The sequence below is a fragment of the Rattus norvegicus genome, chromosome 13 (assembly GCF_036323735.1).
Source record: "Rattus norvegicus strain BN/NHsdMcwi chromosome 13, GRCr8, whole genome shotgun sequence".
In the NCBI taxonomy this organism is placed as follows: Eukaryota; Metazoa; Chordata; class Mammalia; order Rodentia; family Muridae; genus Rattus; species Rattus norvegicus.
In genome coordinates this window covers 92,278,398-92,296,161 of record NC_086031.1, presented here as the reverse complement: position 1 = coordinate 92,296,161, position 17,764 = coordinate 92,278,398, and the positions used below count along the sequence as shown (strand labels likewise).

Genomic DNA, 17,764 nt, shown 5'->3' with positions numbered 1-17,764 from the left:
CTCTTCTGTAAACAGATGTTCATCAGCCCCTTCCCCCCTTTACTGGTCATAACTCCCACTACAGATTTGTCTCCCAGTCTTCTTCCTTGACCAGATTCCCTCTGGCACTCTGGCGCTCCCCCCCACTTCCTCCTTCTGTGTGTGTATATATAATATGGCACAATCATAAGTACAGGAAGTTCTGTATAATCTCTGTTCCCATGGATGAACCCTTACTGAGAAGGTTAGGTGATTAGAAGTTGGTAAGTAGCAGCAACAAGATGTTAACAGCTTGTGACATTATGACACTGACATCATTTTTATTTCACCGTTTATGTGGTGGTGTCGCAGACAAGCAGTGTACTGCACCTCACAAGCTATCCCCTCCAACAGATGACACGTTCTCAAGGTAGATCTTGATTTCCCAAACATTTTCCCTGAAAAGAATTTGCAACACAAAATTCATTTAGGATTAGATTCATCTGTAGACAAACTTAAAGGCAGTCAGTGCTGTTACTTTTAATTTAGTCACTAAAAAAATGCTCAAAATTGTTTTCTTGAAATGCCATGCTTACTTTAGTTTTAAAAAGTGCTTCGTGCAAAGCCGTTCCTCTCATCACAGCAGTAGACTTCTGGTACTGAGTTAACTGGTCTAGGATGCGATGAAATCGTGCCTAGTTTCTTATCCCAACCTGGAATTTAAAACTAATTAGTGATTGTTTTAGGGCTACTCCCTCTGAAATTTTAACACACTATCTTTTTTTTTTTTTTTTTATTAACTTGAGTATTTCTTATATACATTTCGAGTGTTATTCCCTTTCCCGGTTTCTGGGCAAACATCCTCCTCCCCCCTCCCCTTCTTTATAGGTGTTCCCCTCCCCATCCTCCCCCCATTGCCGCCCTCCCCCCAACAATCTAGTTCACTGGGGGTTCAGTCTTAGCAGGACCGAGGGCTTCGCCTTCCACTGGTGCTCTTACTAGGATATTCATTGCTACCTATGAGGTCAGAGTCCAGGGTCAGTCCATGTATAGTCTTTAGGTAGTGGCTTAGTCCCTGGAAGCTCTGGTTGCTTGGCATTGTTGTACATATGGGGTCTCGAGCCCCTTCAAGCTCTTCCAGTTCTTTCTCTGATTCCTTCAACGGGGGTCCTATTCTCAGTTCAGTGGTTTGCTGCTGGCATTCGCCTCTGTATTTGCTATATTCTGGCTGTGTCTCTCAGGAGCGATCTACATCCGGCTCCTGTCGGCCTGCACTTCTTTGCTTCATCCATCTTGTCTAATTGGGTGGCTGTATATGTATGGCCCACATGTGGGGCAGGCTCTGAATGGGTGTTCCTTCTGTGTCTGTTTTAATCTTTGCCTCTATTCCCTGCCAAGGGTATTCTTGTTCCCCTTTTAAAGAAGGAGTGAAGCATTCACATTTTGATCATCCGTCTTGAGTTTCATTTGTTCTAGGCATCTAGGGTAATTCAAGCATTTGGGCTAATAGCCACTTATCAATGAATGCATACCATGTGTGTTTTTAAGTGATTGGGTTACCTCACTCAGGATGATATTTTCCAGTTCCAACCATTTGCCTACGAATTTCATAAAGTCATTGTTTTTGATAGCTGAGTAATATTCCATTGTGTAGATGTACCACATTTTCTGTATCCATTCCTCTGTTGAAGGGCATCTGGGTTCTTTCCAGCTTCTGGCTATTATAAATAAGGGTGCAATGAACATAGTGGAGCATGTGTCTTTTTTATATGTTGGGACATCTTTTGGGTGTATGCCCAAGAGAGGTATAGCTGGATCCTCAGGCAGTTCAATGTCCAATTTTCTGAGGAACCTCCAGACTGATTTCCAAAATGGTTGTACCAGTCTGCAATCCCACCAACAGTGGAGGAGTGTTCCTCTTTCTCCGCATCCTCGCCAGCATCTGCTGTCACCTGAGTTTTTGATCTTAGCCATTCTCACTGGTGTGAGGTGAAATCTCAGGGTTGTTTTGATTTGCATTTCCCTTATGACTAAAGATGTTGAACATTTCTTTAGGTGTTTCTCAGCCATTCGGCATTCCTCAGCTGTGAATTCTTTGTTTAGCTCTGAACCCCATTTTTAATAGGGTTATTTGTCTCCCTGCGGTCTAACTTCTTGAGTTCTTTGTATATTTTGGATATAAGGCCTCTATCTGTTGTAGGATTGGTAAAGATCTTTTCCTAACCTGTTGGTTGCCGTTTTGTCCTAACCACAGTGTCCTTTGCCTTACAGAAGCTTTGCAGTTTTATGAGATCCCATTTGTCGATTCTTGATCTTAGAGCATAAGCCATTGGTGTTTTGTTCAGGAAATTTTTTTCAGTGCCCATGTGTTCCAGATGCTTCCCTAGTTTTTCTTCTATTAGTTTGAGTGTGTCTGGTTTGATGTGGAGGTCCTTGATCCACTTGGACTTAAGCTTTGTACAGGGTGATAAGCATGGATCGATCTGCATTCTTCTACATGTTGACCTCCAGTTGAACCAGCACCATTTGCTGAAAATGCTATCTTTTTTCCATTGGATGGTTTTGGCTCCTTTGTCAAAAATCAAGTGCCCATAGGTGTGTGGGTTCATTTCTGGGTCTTCAATTCTGTTCCATTGGTCTATCTGTCTGTCTCTGTACCAATACCATGCAGTTTTTATCACTATTGCTCTGTAATACTGCTTGAGTTCAGGGATAGTGATTCCCCCTGAAGTCCTTTTATTGTTGAGGATAGTTTTAGCTATCCTGGGTTTTTTGTTATTCCAGATGAATTTGCAAATTGTTCTGTCTAACTCTTTGAAGAATTGGATTGGTATTTTGATGGGGATTGCATTGAATCTGTAGATCGCTTTTGGTAGAATGGCCATTTTTACTATATTAATCCTGCCAATCCATGAGCATGGGAGATCTTTCCATCTTCTGAGGTCTTCTTCAATTTCTTTCTTCAGAGTCTTGAAGTTCTTATTGTACAAATCTTTTACTTGCTTGGTTAAAGTCACACCGAGGTACTTTATATTATTTGGGTCTATTATGAAGGGTGTCGTTTCCCTAATTTCTTTCTCGGCTTGTTTCTCTTTTGTGTAGAGGAACGCTACTGATTTATTTGAGTTAATTTTATACCCAGCCACTTTGCTGAAGTTGTTTATCAGCTTTAGTAGTTCTCTGGTGGAACTTTTGGGATCACTTAAATATACTATCATATCATCTGCAAATAGTGATATTTTGACTTCTTTTCCAATCTGTATCCCCTTGACCTCCTTTTGTTGTCTGATTGCTCTGGCTAGAACTTCAAGAACTATATTGAATAAGTAGGGAGAGAGTGGGCAGCCTTGTCTAGTCCCTGATTTTAGTGGGATTGCTTCAAGTTTCTCTCCATTTAGTTTAATGTTAGCAACTGGTTTGCTGTATATGGCTTTTACTATGTTTAGGTATGGGCCTTGAATTCCTATTCTTTCCAGGACTTTTATCATGAAGGGGTGTTGAATTTTGTCAAATGCTTTCTCAGCATCTAATGAAATGATCATGTGGTTTTGTTCTTTCAGTTTGTTTATATAATGGATCACGTTGATGGTTTTCCGTATATTAAACCATCCCTGCATGCCTGGGATGAAGCCTACTTGATCATGGTGGATGATTGTTTTGATGTGCTCTTGGATTCGGTTTGCCAGAATTTTATTGAGTATTTTTGCGTATTGAGTATTTCATAAGGGAAATTGGTCTGAAGTTCTCTTTCTTTGTTGTGTCTTTGTGTGGTTTAGGTATAAGAGTAATTGTGGCTTCGTAGAAGGAATTCGGTAGCGCTCCATCTGTTTCAATTTTGTGGAATAGTTTGGATAGTATTGGTATGACGTCTTCTATGAAGGTCTGATAGAATTCTCCACTGAACCCATCTGCACCTGGGCTCTTTTTGGTTGGGAGACCTTTAATGACTGCTTCTATTTCCTTAGGAGTTATGGGGTTGTTTAACTGGTTTATCTGTTCCTGATTTAACTTTGGTACCTGGTATCTGTCTAGGAAATTGTCCATTTCCTGCAGATTTTCAAGTTTTGTTGAATATAGGCTTTTATAGTAAGATCTGATGATTTTTTGAATTTCCTCTGAATCTGTAGTTATGTCTCCCTTTTCATTTCTGATTTTGTTAATTTGGACACACTCTCTGTGTCCTCTCATTAGTCTGGCTAAGGGTTTATCTATCTTGTTGATTTTCTCAAAGAACCAACTTTGGTTCTGTTGATTCTTTCTATGGTCCTTTTTGTTTCTACTTGGTTGATTTCAGCTCTGAGTTTGATTATTTCCTGCCTTCTACTCCTCCTGGGTGTATTTGCTTCTTTTTGTTCTAGAGCTTTTAGGTGTGCTGTCAAGCTGCTGACATATGCTCTTTCCTGTTTCTTTCTGCAGGCACTCAGCGCTATGAGTTTTCCTCTTAGCACAGCTTTCATTGTTAACACACTATCTTTAAAGAATCCCTGTACAATAAAAGTATTTTAAGACACTTGGGGAGAGGTGGAGAGATGGCTCAATGGTTAAAGTACTGACTGCTCTTCCAGAGGTCCTGAGTTCAAATCCCAGCAACCACATGGTGGCTTACAATCATCTGTAATGAAATCTGACGCCCTCTTCTGGTGTATCTGAAGACAGCTAGAGTGTACTTGAATATAATAAATAAATCTTTTTTTTTTTAAAAGACACTTAAAGGGATATAATTAAAATGTGGGTGCCAGGGAGATGGTCAGTAGGAAAAGGCACTTATAGCCAAGTCTAACAAATTGGGTTCAATCCTTTGGCTCCAGATAGTGGAAGGAGAGGACCAACTCCACCAGTTTATCTGTGAGCTCTTTATGCTCACGTGCATGAGCACACACGTGACAAATAAGAATGCAGTTTGGAAAATTTTAAATTTTAAATATAGAAAAGGGGGGGCTGAATCAAAGCTCCTTTCTTTAGTTTACAATTAATAGATATTATTAGATTATATTAAAATGTAATAAAAATCATTTGAATTTTATTTTGCTGTCCTAACCCTAGACTCTTGATCTCCTTTCCTATATTGTATGGAGGACAGACAGTCTGCCATCTCTAAATTCATGCCTGCGGGAGCCTCCATCCCAATCATAACTCTTTAGAATCCCTAGCAGGTCCTTTGTATGTAACAGGGAGTGTCCAAGGAAGGCATAGGTTAAAGACAACTGCCTTTTACAATGAGGCAAAGGCTAGAGCATTTTAATGGTGCCCTTATAACAGAACTGTACTCTGCTATGAGGTGTTTTAAACACACTATAGAAACAAGCATGTAATAATAGTAAGAATGAAAAATATTTCATTAATCTAGGGAATCTGACTGGAAACTGTTGTTGGTGTTGTTTATGCTTACTAATGCAGGCAGACTCCTGAGTTCAGGGTTGGCCTGGAACAGCACTAATTTAGGTCCAGGTGTGGTCAGAATGGTACTCTCAGATCCACCAATCATTGCATGCCTAGTTGCTGTTCCTACAATCTGCCCTCAAAAACTGTATAAAAAGCATACAAGAGAGAGAGAGAAGGTCGCCTCTCCTGGGTGCAGGATGGCCTCAGTGTGCTACAACAATAAACCTCTTGCTCTTGCATCAGTCTCCATTCTTGAGTCTTGTTTGGGGGTCTCCCGGTAGCTAAGGCTCACTTTGAGTCTTATAAAGCTAGCAGAGAGCAATAGCAAAAGTTCTTTTTTAGAATTTTTCTATAGCAAGAGCTGAGCTGTCTGAAGATCTCTGGAGAGCAAACACAGCTTTTCAGGATTTCTGATTTTAGTTGGAAAATTCATAGAGAACACAGCTCTTTTAGAATTTTTCATAGCTCTTTTAGAGGTTTTTCTAACCGGATTCCTGACCTTAAATCCCAAGAATTACTTGGGGAGCTGACACAGCTCTTTTAGAAAGTTTTCTAGCAGCTATCAGAGAAAGCTTTCTGAAGAGTGAATGGAGCTCTTTTAGAATTTTTTTTCTGACTTTCAACATGGACATTTCTTCCCTCCTGACTCCAGCATCCCTCCAGATTGCAGCTGCCTTTTCTGGGGACAAGAGACAGAAGGGAAATCTTTTCCAAATCTACCACTCTTAAACTCATTTTGTAGCCCAGGTCAGCTTTGAACTTCCAGTCTGCAAGCTTCAGCCTCTAGAGTTGTGGTTACACTTGTATCAACAGTTTTCTGTTTTTCAGTAAAAAGACGGGAACTCTCTTTAGGGAAAACTGTTAACAATTAGCAGTGCAGGCTGTGACAGGCAGTATAGCTTTGAGGTGAGCCATGCTGGAAAGCAATGTGGGATGAATTCTGTCTCTTTCCTCCTGGTGTGTAATTCATCAGACATCTTGGAAACTTGGCTCCCCCTGGTTAAAACAGTACTCAGCCCAGAGAGCTGTATGGGGGTAAATAAGAACCCACCAAAGTGTAAGACCACCTTTTGTCACATGAATACCCAGGATCCCCTCTGCCCACCAAGAGGACCCTCATACAGATGGGCTACCAGGGGAGTGTAGAACTTCTGAACTGTGGTGAAAATTATTGTTATAGGTATTTAGAAGGGTTCCCTTAGAGCACGGGTACACTCAAGAGTCTATTTCCAGTGCTCAGCAGGTTAGCTTCTGAGGACGGTGAAGGACCTTCATTCACCCTTTTGGTCTCAGATTCAGGGAGCTAGAAAGAAAGGAAGGAGGCTTGGGCTCCCCTTTGATCCGTTTCAACTCCCAGCTCTGCATATGCATCTCTGCCAGTCTGACTGGTCCCAGTCACGCCCCTTGAGGCAGAGAGCCCCCATGACCAGCTGATCTCGGCCCACCAGCAAGATTAATCTCAGCTAGGTGACAGCGCTTACCGAGCTCATAGAACGGCAGGGAGTAGCTTCTTTCATAAGTTGTCTCATTATGCCACTTGTCCGTAGGCCTTGACAATCTTCTATAACAGATGTATCGAAAGAGCGTTTGCTGGTCTAATTGCGGCTCGTACGGAGTTTTGCTCCTAGGTGGAATTGCCAAGTCTATGAGGGGTCTGTATTGAAACAAAAAGAGCTTGCTGAGCACCTTTGGAGAACGGGTCCATTTTCTCATGAGCTGCAATCTAGGAGTCAAAGCATTCTTTAAGCTAGACTAACTCCGTGGCTCATCTTGGTGTTCTGTAGAACGGTTGTAACCTTCCCGTACTCCTCCCCAATTATCCTTAAAGACAAAAGCAAACGGGAAGTCTAAATACAATGGCCAATCCTTCATCCATCCATTCCTGGGAGAATTCACTCACAGGCCTGGCATGCTTGAGGCTTGGCTGTAAGTACATTAGGACACTAGGTGGCCTGCACTCAGACCTTGCAAATGTACGTGTATTCTGTTTCAGCACGTCTGGCAATGAAGGATGTCAACAAAGACTAAGAAAGCTTTTCAAGGGACTTTTGTGCTAATAGAAGGAATGGGACACGGGTGGGGATTTAGCTCAGTGGTAGAGCACTTGCCTAGGAAGCGCAAGGCCCTGGGTTCAGTCCCCAGCTCCGAAAAAAAGAACCAAAAAAAAAAAAAAAAAAAAAAAAAAAAAAAAAAAAAAAAAAAAAAGGAATGGGACACCTTCATGTTGGAAAAAGTAGGGAGACATCAGAAATGGCAGATGTGAAATCAGTAATGCTCCTCATTGCTTCAGGATTCTTTTCCCATCTTAGAATGAGATTGGATATATTCAATTTCTTTAAAATGTTTTCCAACAAGGCACGAAACAAACTATGTACATATATAGTTATTTCCTGTTATTTCCTCTGTTTGTTTTCTAGTAGGGGACTCAGTTCTAAATAGCATATTGAGCCATGTACAATGGAACCTATAGTTCCCAGTGACTCCAAAGGCTGTGGCGGAAGATCACCTGAGCTCAGCTTGAATTTTGAGGCCAGCCTGAATAATATAATAGGACCTTATTCCCGAAAACTTAACAGCAGAAGTTAATCGAAGCAAATACTCGACTTAGTGCCAAGAGCCCTGAACTGGGACTTGGAAACTATGGATTACATTTTAGGCCTAACGTTTACGGTAATTGCATGACCTAGGTCGAGACATGTCACTTGGCCCATCGAGATGGCTCACTGAGCAAAGGCTGGTGACCTGAATTTGATCCCTGGGTTTTCTGAGTTCCACGTGTGTATTGTTGTATGAGCAGGCGGGCACACAATGACTAACACTGAGAACTAACGATCTACCACCCCTTTGTGCTGTATTCCTAACTGGGTCAGGATGAGCTCAAAGCTGTTTCCAGCTGCATGATCTAAAGGCAGACTCTACACGGCTCTCAGTACAGGTGGTGCCAGCCCCACCCCGGTGGGGGGTTGGCTGGACAGCGATCACTAAGAGAAGTGAAACTGTAATGTGTAGGAGATGGTGAGTTCAAATGATGATACTCATGCCAAGTGCTTTATCTGCCTTAGAATTGCTACACCAATTCTTTTATTTGGGAGTGCAATACTCAGAATGTGAAAATTGCCCCAAATCAAACATTTTATAAATTCCTTAAATTGACACTTTTTTTTTTGGCCTCCTATAGTTTCTAGCTTTTCTGAACCAGAAAATAAGGTTAACATATCCGTGGTTATATTTATTTATTTATTTATTTATTTATTTTGCTTTTCTTTTTTGTGAAAGCCACACACAGATCAGAAGGAACCACAAAGACCAGACTTATAACTCTACTGAGAATGAAATCAAATGCTAGCAAGTTTAAGTTGCTTTGCCAATCTGGAATTCTAAACTACATAATGTTTCTTGAATTTCATAGATGATTTAATAAAAATCCTACATTTATTGCTGGTTGTGGAAGCAATATGTTCTTTGAGAAAATCTGCGAAATAGACAAAGGAGTAAGGAAAAAGGACAAGGTACTAATAATATTACTACTTGTGAAAAATGCAAACAAAGCCGTTATTGTCAATGCTAGAGATGCAACTCCTTGGTGGAGTTCATGCTTAGCATACTTGGGGCTTTAAAGGGTTCAATCTCAACACTTCAAGTCCCACAAAACCAAAATCAGGAAGCTCCAACATTTTTAATAGTTTGGTGTATCCCCCTACTTCTAACTATCAGATAACACTTGTGATGAACAGTATTATTATTGTTACTATTAAGATTGTGCAGCTAGGGACTGGAGAAATGGCTCAGCTCCTACTGAGAACCTGAGTTCAATTCACAGCACCCCCGTAGGGCAGCTGACTTCTGGTCTCCATGGGTACCTGCACTCAGGTATATGTACCCACATACAGACACATACATAATTTTTTAAAAAATTAATCTTTAAAAAAAAGATAATATAGCCCACTTTACTTATCCTCTTAGATTTGGTGATATTCTTAGAAATTAAGATTTAAGGCTATGTCTCACCTTGGAGCCTTCTTCACACTGTAATCAAAATGGAGTCTTGCCAGTTGCCCAGTTGTCCAGCCTTTGACGTCCCTTCCTTGGTGAGTGATATATAGCCTAGAGGAAGTAAGCGAGAAAAAAACAGTCACTACAGGCTGTTCTTTCCAGAGGCATACCAGCTGGTGTGTGATAGATAATTTATCTGCACTTTGTGCCCTGTTCCGAGTGACTGAAGCCAATGGAATTTTCCAGCCATGTTGGTTGTTGTTCATAATAAGTGTCTTTCCAGCAGACCTGAGTTTGTGGTATTGGCTGGTTTCCCTTCCCCAGTAACCTCTAAAACCTGTAACAGAATGTCATTTACTTCCAGGACTCACAGGGAAATACTTAGCATGTCGTGTATTAGGTCAAAAGAGTAGGGAAAAGAAAAAAGGAGGAGAGGGAAGGAGGGTGGGACAGAGAGTGGGAGGAGAGGAGAAAAGGCTGGAAAGAGATGGGGAGACAGTCTGTGTAACCAACGTCAAGGAGAGACAGTTTAGAGCAGTTTAGAGCACTGGCTGCTCTTGCAGAGGACCCAGATCAGTGCCCAGAACCCACATCTGACAGCTCACAACGTTCCATAACTCCACTTCCCAGGCATCTGATGCCCTTTTCTAGACCCTGAGGATACTGGCACACATGTGGTACATATATATATACTCAGGAACATACACATAAAGTGAAATAAAATTCTTAAAGTCAATGAAACAGATGTTGATAATGGCTGAAACACAGGAATAAAAAAATGAGAATTCCTTATTATTTAACCTTTGAAATGTTTATAAGATTCCATAGCAAGTTTTTTTTTAACTTAGCTGTAATAATTGATTATATAGAACGGTAATGTCAAGGCATGTGATAGTAAGTCTGGGAGGAGGATTCTAGTCTCATCTAAGAGCTGTGTGGTGAGGACAGTCAGGTGTGTCTCTCCATATGTGTCTCCACATGTCTCTCTTGGCTGGCCCTGAACTTATTACCATCTTCCTGCTTCAGTGCTGGCATTACCAGGATTTGCCACCACCTTGGTTCTTGTTTTGAAGCGTAACCTGCATGGGAAGAAGTATGTCTGGGGTGTGAGCTTGAGTTGTTTCTGCATCCGAAATGCAGAGGTATGTGGAAGCCTCGCGCCCCGTGATGACGCCGTTGGGAAGTGGTAGAGCTTATGGAGATGGGGCTTGGGGAGTAGGTCATTGGTAATATCATCGAGACAGGAGACTAGGATAGAGAGTGAGGTCCAAAAACCCTTCTGCAAAAGCTGTCAGATTAACATACAAAGGGAACCTACTGACAGAGGGTAGCGGACAAGCTAATGGGCCACTAAGGAGGGCTGGGTGTCTAGGGTTTTCTTAGGCTAAGAGTATGGGCAAGACTCTATAGAGGAGGGAAGTCACACATAAGCCAAGACTAAATCAAAGCTCAGTTCAGAGTAGAGTATGTGTGCATGTTAGCTTTTTGTTACTGTAACACAGATCAGATAAATCATCTTAAAAACAATAAAGGACCAAGTACATCTTCTCCCACAAATGCTGGGTAAGCCAGTCCTCAGCTACGTATGTAGCGGGAGACAGGAACAGGCCCATGTATGCTCTTTGGTTGGCAGCTTAGTCCCTGGGAGCTGTGACAGGTCTGGTTAGTTGATACTGTTGTTCTTCCTATGGGGTTGCCATCCCCTTCAGCTGATGCCCCAGAGAAGGGGGATGCTGGAGGGGAGAGGTGGGAGTGGGTGGGTAGGTGGGGGAGCAACCTCTTAGAGGCAAAGGTGATGGGGTGGGGGGTTTGTGGAGGGGGGACTGAAAAGGGGGACAACATTTGAAATGTAAATTAATAATTATAATAGTAATAATAGGGGTTGGGGATTTAGCTCAGTGGTTAGAGCACTTGCCTAGAAAGCGCAAGGCCCTGGGTTCGGTCCTCAGCTCCGGATTAAAAAAAAGAATAATAGTAATAATAATAATAATGACTTTGACAACTGGCAAAAAATTAAAATATCATTAAAAATTATACCAAAATTTAAAAAATAAATAAAGGTGATTTTGCCTTATGGTTTCAGTCTGTGACTGATTAATTGTCCTGTTGCTTCCACTACATAGCATATCATGGTAGGAGTGCATTCTTCTAAAAGTTCTGCCACCCCTCCATAGCACCTGTGGCAGGAGAAAGACCAGGTCTTCAACATACTGGCCTTTGGGAACCACTGGAGACCTGAATGATTACAGGAGTCAAGGGGGCATGACTGTCTAGTGTGAATCAAATCAAGTGCTGGGCAAGTCAGGTTCTGTCTGTGCAAACAGATCTCAGAGGGCTGTAATTTTCTGATCAACCACAGGTTGCCTGGGCCTGCCTAGTGGCTAAGATAATAGAAGTGAGCCCTGAGTTACACCAGGGATTAAGTCATAAGAGGAGAAAGAAGTTGGCCCAAAAATAGAGACCAAATGACATTGCTGAGTGTGTGGGAAATGGACGTGCCACATAGGCAAGCCTCTAGTTCTGAGCACTGAGGTAGAAGGAGACCCCTAGAGTCGAGGCTCATGAGGAATCAGACATTGGGGACATGGTTCTGGTGGCTACTGTGCTGTCTGCAGCAGGCTGCTTGATCTTCTCTGACATAATCTGTACACCAAAGCCTGCTGAGCCTCTAAAGAAGTTCATCCTGCTCTAGCCATTGCTTCAAGAATGGAGCCATCCTCCCTGGCCTCCAGTAGTGTGACCCACTGCAGTCCCTTGGAAGAGACCCCTAGCCGATCAGGCTGAAGTGGAGAGAGGTGGGGAGAATGAGCAGCTTGGGGGTGGAGGAGCAGGCTGAGTGGAGAAATGAGGAGATATGTGGGAGAGAAAGAGATGGCTCATTTTGCTTCTAACTTTTCTCTCTTCCTTTTGCATGTCTTGCTCAGTTAGCCACACCTTTCCTGCCTTGTCAGAGCTGCCTGTTGAACCAGGGACTTATGCCTGCTAAGCAGGAGTTCTATCACTGAGTCTCAGCCCCACCTTTATTTTTATTTTGAGACTGGGTCTCTGAATTGTCCATGCTGACCCCAAAACTCACAATCCTCCTACCTCAGCCTCTTTAATATTTGGGTTAGAGGTGTTCTCTACCTTGCCTGCTCATCTCCCTCTGATTCTTTAGTGTGAGTTTTCTAAGTTCTCACGTGTCACCTTAACCTGGAACATGAGAAAGCTTCTAGTTCAACCATTAAAGTAGTGAGAGAGTAACAAAATTTACCTTAAGGAGAAACGCGTCTGGCTTAGCCAGGGGCTTTGCAGTAGGAGGTTTGGCTTGAGGGAAAGGATGAATGAATGGGGATGCCCCATGTGTTAGGCTGTGCCTACAGGGTACTGGTTGCTGAATCAGTCATAGAAAGCCCTCCTGAGGTAAGTGGGTAAGCCTGCTGTGTCTGCTTACACTGTACATTGTTTGCATGCCCCTGACAGCTTGGAAAGGGTGGGTTCAACCTACACAAGACTAGACCTATCCCCTGGGAAGATGGCTGTAACCAGAACAGGATCTGGACTTAGACACAGAGAACATTCAGTATACATGGGTGAGTTCAGGAGCGAGTTTGTCTGTCTATGCAAAGGGATACCATTATGTGTTCTTCTGAGTCACCTGTGCTGGGCCTCCAGTCTTAACAATAGGATCCCATCTAATTATCAGGCACCTAGCAAAGTAAACATGAGCTCCCTGTTTTTATAACTGTTTTATAATAGTAAAAGAAGCTCAGAGAGGCTAAGTGCACATTCTGGATACTATGCAGCTAGTGAATACCAGAGCCATGAAACAAACCCAGTCCCTAAATTTTATGTCTTATATAGAGCCATCTACAGTATATGTAGGATTGTTATTTTCCAGAGAAATTCAGCACTATTTCTGTTTGGACTATGTGATTCTCCTACTTCTAGGCAGACAGCAAGCAAACCTAATGTACCAAAGGGACAGAGAAAGGTGGTTTCAATCAGAAGAACCGTTAGGAAGCTTAGCTGTATCTGCAGTGTTCAGGCATGGGGGTCCTCTCACTTGAAGCTCATCTCATGGTAACAGCCAAATCTAGGCAATGTCATAATGACAGCGGCGAATGCTACAGCATGGTCGAGAAGCTTGGGGCTAAGTATCTCAGCTAAGGATATGAACAAATACAGAAAATGAGATAAAGGCAGGACTGGAGTTGGCCAGTGTACCCTCTTATCACCCAGGATGTACTGACCCCATGTATGGTAGGTATTTCCTCAAGAAATGAGAGGAGAGGTTCCATTTGCTCATCAGAAAAATGGGAACAATAGCTCCTACTTTCACCAGTGATGAAACAAGAGTAATGAGACGTTAGTAGCTAGAGACTGAAAAGTGTCTTTTCAAGATGCTTCTGTCTTTCTAGGTAGAATGAGCTGACCTTGCAGTGGTGTCTGATGTCTCCGAGACTGTTATGGTTAATATTTTTCTTAGTCTGCTGCTGTGAAGAGACACCATGACCAAAGCAACTCTTATAAAACAGAGTGTTTCATTGGACACTTGCTTACTACTTCAGAGGGTTAGTCCATGGCCATCATGGTGGGAAGTGGATAGGCACGGTGTTGGAGTAGTAGTTGAGAGCTTTACATCCTAATTCATTCAAATGAATTATGAATTATTATTCAACTGAACCTATGAAACCAGTCTTACTCAAACCATCACATTCCACTCCTTGGCACCCACAGGCGTATAGCCACGCCATGAGGCAAAATGCATTTAGTCCAGCTTCAAACAGCCTCAAACTCTATCACAGTCTCAGCGCCGTGTAAAGGCCCAAGGGTCAAAGTCTCTTCTGAGACTCATGCAATCTCTTAATTGTAACCCCTGTAAAATCAATCACCATAGACCAACCAGATCACCTACTTCCAAATACAATGGCACAGATTCTATAATACCATCCCAAGTGGGAGGAAATGGGGCATACTAAGGAACTACTGGACCAAAGAAACACTGCAAACCCCACTTTCTGTTATCTCTGGCTGATGTTCAAGGGTTTAGATGACCCTTCGTGATATCCCACTCCCTCCAGTTTTGTTGACTGCACAACATGTCTCTCTCTCTTGTACTAGTTCTACTTCTGAGGTGCAGCTCTCCTTGACAGAAATTCCACTGCTCTGGTATGGCCAACAGCTTTGGGTCTGCAATGTAATCCAGGCTTACAGAGCTTCAAGCAATGGCCTCTCCAGGCCTCTATGGCAGGACTCCCCTGCTACAAGTCTGTCCTAGGGTAGCTTTCCTTAACTGTGGAGGAAGAATCCACCTCCTTTTCTTGTACCCTTCTTGACTCTAAATCTAGAACCCATTCATGTTTATAACAACTTGAAAGTAATTTTAAAAAGCTTAAAAAAGAAGGTGGCCCCCAGGGTGTGAAGCTTGCTGCCCCAGAATTCTTGGTTTCTAAGTCTCTGCAGACCTCATAGTAGGGGTTAATGGGAAAGAGGGCTTAGGACTTATGAATGGTACCTGCTGTCTCCCAGCAAGATAAACCCAGCACAGTAAAGTATACCTATAGGGTGTATTAGCCCATGTGATATATGGCCTGGGAGAATGAACGAAAGCCTCCCCTTGGTCTCACCTTATTTGGTCAGCTCTCATATTGCAGAGAAATGTGGTGGTTTTATTTACCCCCAAAAACAAATGGTTCTGATTCAAAGTTTGGGTTTTAGTTTGCCCTTATTTCTGGTGAAGCCCGTTTCAGGAGAAAACCAGCATCTGTCTCATATTTTGGGTATTTGACATTTTCTGGTTGCTTGGATTCTGCAAAGAAGGTAATTCTTATCTCACGACTTTGCATACACTTGGAGCTGGAGATTGGCTCAGTGGTTAAGACCCCCCCACCCATGTTCTTCCGAAGGATCCTGGTTCAGTTCTCAGCATTCATATCAGACAGCTTGAGATCCAGGACCTAATACCTAATGTCCTCTTATGGCCTTCAGGGGCACTTGCAAGCATGTCACACACACACACACACACACACACACACACACACACACACACACACACACACACCCCGAATGCATGCATATTGTTTAAGTCTTAAAAAAAAAAAACCAAAACCCTACAAACCCCACAACTTTGTCTAAACTCAAGGACTCACTTGACACAACACCCCTACCTCCAATCCCCAGTAGCAGCTGCCCCTCAATCTGGTGGTTTTTTTTTTAATCCGAGAGCCTTACCTAGGTGGAAGCATTGGACGACGCTCTACAAATTCTCGTAGTCGGATGGTTGTCATGATTGATGGGCATCTGAAAGAGTTGTGGAGTGAAAGTTCACACTGCCAATCTACATTCATTCCCAGGCATTAGCTATTGCTCCAGTTCAGATCTGGACTATCTAAAGGCAAGCCCTTGCTAGGCGGGTAGACCTAGGCTGCAAAGAAAGGCAGCTGAACCTCGGCCTTTTGAAGCAAGTCAGAAAGCAAGGCTTCACCATGGGTTTCTGCTTCAGTTCCTGTCTCTAGATTCCTGCCTCGAGTTCCTGTCTTTCTCTCTTCCACGATGGACTGTAACTTGTAAGCTAAATAAACCCCCTCCTCCTCAAGCTGCTTTTGGTCAGTATCTTACTACATCACCAGAGAAGCCAATTAGGCCATTCTGGAAACAGCTTCCTGAATTTTGTGTCACTGTCTTACAAGCTTCCTCTGGCCCCACCCAAACCTGATTGTGTTGCTGAAATTTTTAATCCCAATCTGGGGTTTCTGCCCCACCTTTGGTCATTTGGTTCCTGGATAAAAGACACACAACTCTCATTATTTACAGTAAGCCTTAAACAGCACAAGAGCTGGGCAGATATCTGCCTTCTATGCTATTAGAATTTACTTTCCTATTGATAACCCTGAGTTATTACTCACTATGTTTCATCTTGGGCTGCTCTTAACTTCAATTGGTCAGCCCTCAGAGCCATGTTTCCTCGACTCAACCCGTGGCATCTTCTTCCTCCCTCTCCCCTCTCTCTCCTCCAACCAGGTCACTTCAAGCCCAGCTATCTCTAGTGCCCCCGGAAATGGGCTGGAGCTAATTTTATTTAACCAATAATTTTAAATCAAGGAACAAGGCCTCCGGAACAAACGCTTGCAAATATAAAAGCTACTTGACCTTTAGGTACAGAATTTAGCATTGCAGTACCCAGCAACAGACCAAACCTCAGTAGTCTGTGTTCTTTCAAAAACTCTCCCTTCTGAGCCTTTTTATTTTTTAATTTTCATACTCACCTTAAACCATGTTGTTTCTTGCCTTATGTTTTATAACTGGTCTCTGAAAATTTATTGGAGAATATGGCTTTCCATAATCAAACAATACATTTAAACATTCATGTGAGAAAGTCCATAATGGGGAGGGAAAGTGAGTGGGGTGGGAGAGAGGACTAATGTTTCTAGAGTGCCATTATGTATGCTGTAGACAGCTCACATGATGGATAGGTCGTCTACTCTCTACATAAAGAGAGCTAATTTGCATGAACAAGGCAACTCCTGCTAGCCAGAGAACCCTAGATGGACATTCTTGTGTCCTGTGCAAGTTTTTCTCAGCTCTGTGTATTGGTTACCTCTCTGTGTGTGGGCGTGCTCTGTGACTTAAAGGCACTCTTGAGAAAGGAGAAACTTGACATGTACCAGGTAAGCACGCTCTAACTAACGGCGTTCTTGGGTCAAGTCTGCAAACCGCTGGGACTATTTGACTCACAAGAAGGCAAGTAACTTGTGCAAGTTACAAGGGAGCCAGGGCTGGAATCCTCAGACTCAAGAGCCATCCATCATAATTACTGAGTTATACCCAAACAACCCAGGGCACCAAGAGAACTCAGCCAAAGCAAAATCGGGACTATCAGAAGAAGCCAGGAGGAAAAGTAATCGGGAGGGAGAAAGGGTTGGGGGAGGAAATGTATGTGAGGCCAAGGCCACCTCTCCTCCTTTAATAGTCAAGTTTAATTCCCCCTCAGGGTTCCTGGTCACTCTATTTTCTGTCTCAGTTTGTTTTTCAAATCAATCTGAAATTTCCTAATAGCAATACATTGTAATAACTACACTGGTTAGTGATAGATCCCGAGAAGCCTGTTTATTGCATAGTATATTTTCCCCCAAGAGTCCTACTTAAAAATTTTAAACTATATGCTATATGTGCATATTAATGAGACCCGTGTAGACCCTGTTTGCTGATCCATTCTAACCCCCTCCCTTTCCACACCCACCCCTCCCCCATCCCCAATCACTACTCTCAGGTCAGCTGTGCTTCTCTTACGGAGAGGACATTCGTTCTCATCCTCCTGTGTCTGGTTCAGCTCACTTCATACCACGACGTGCATTTGGCGGCGTGTCATATGATTCAGAGCTTCTTTGTGGCTACCTCGTGTTTGTGTGTCATATTTCCTCATCTCAGCCCCTGCTGCTGGGAACCTGGG

The 17,764-nt window shown here is 42.8% G+C and overlaps 1 protein-coding gene across 2 annotated transcripts in view; it reads right to left on the bottom strand.

The window, feature by feature from the left end:
* Positions 1-274: 274 nt before the first annotated feature.
* The window catches only part of Spmip3 (sperm microtubule inner protein 3), a 23,386-nt gene continuing 5,896 nt past the window's right edge, over positions 275-17,764 (bottom strand). Inside the window, exons 2-6 of one of the 2 annotated variants that reach the window (XM_006250332.5) lie at positions 15,547-15,615; positions 9,349-9,444; positions 6,822-6,994; positions 555-671; positions 275-416 (exon numbers count right to left, since the gene is read on the bottom strand). In XM_006250332.5, the coding sequence (XP_006250394.1) occupies positions 562-671; positions 6,822-6,994; positions 9,349-9,444; positions 15,547-15,602 (435 nt within the window). In that variant the 5' untranslated portion in view covers positions 15,603-15,615 and the 3' untranslated portion in view covers positions 275-416; positions 555-561. The remainder of the gene's footprint in view (positions 417-554; positions 672-6,821; positions 6,995-9,348; positions 9,445-15,546; positions 15,616-17,764) is intronic. The other variant, NM_001109549.1, reaches the window with a different exon arrangement.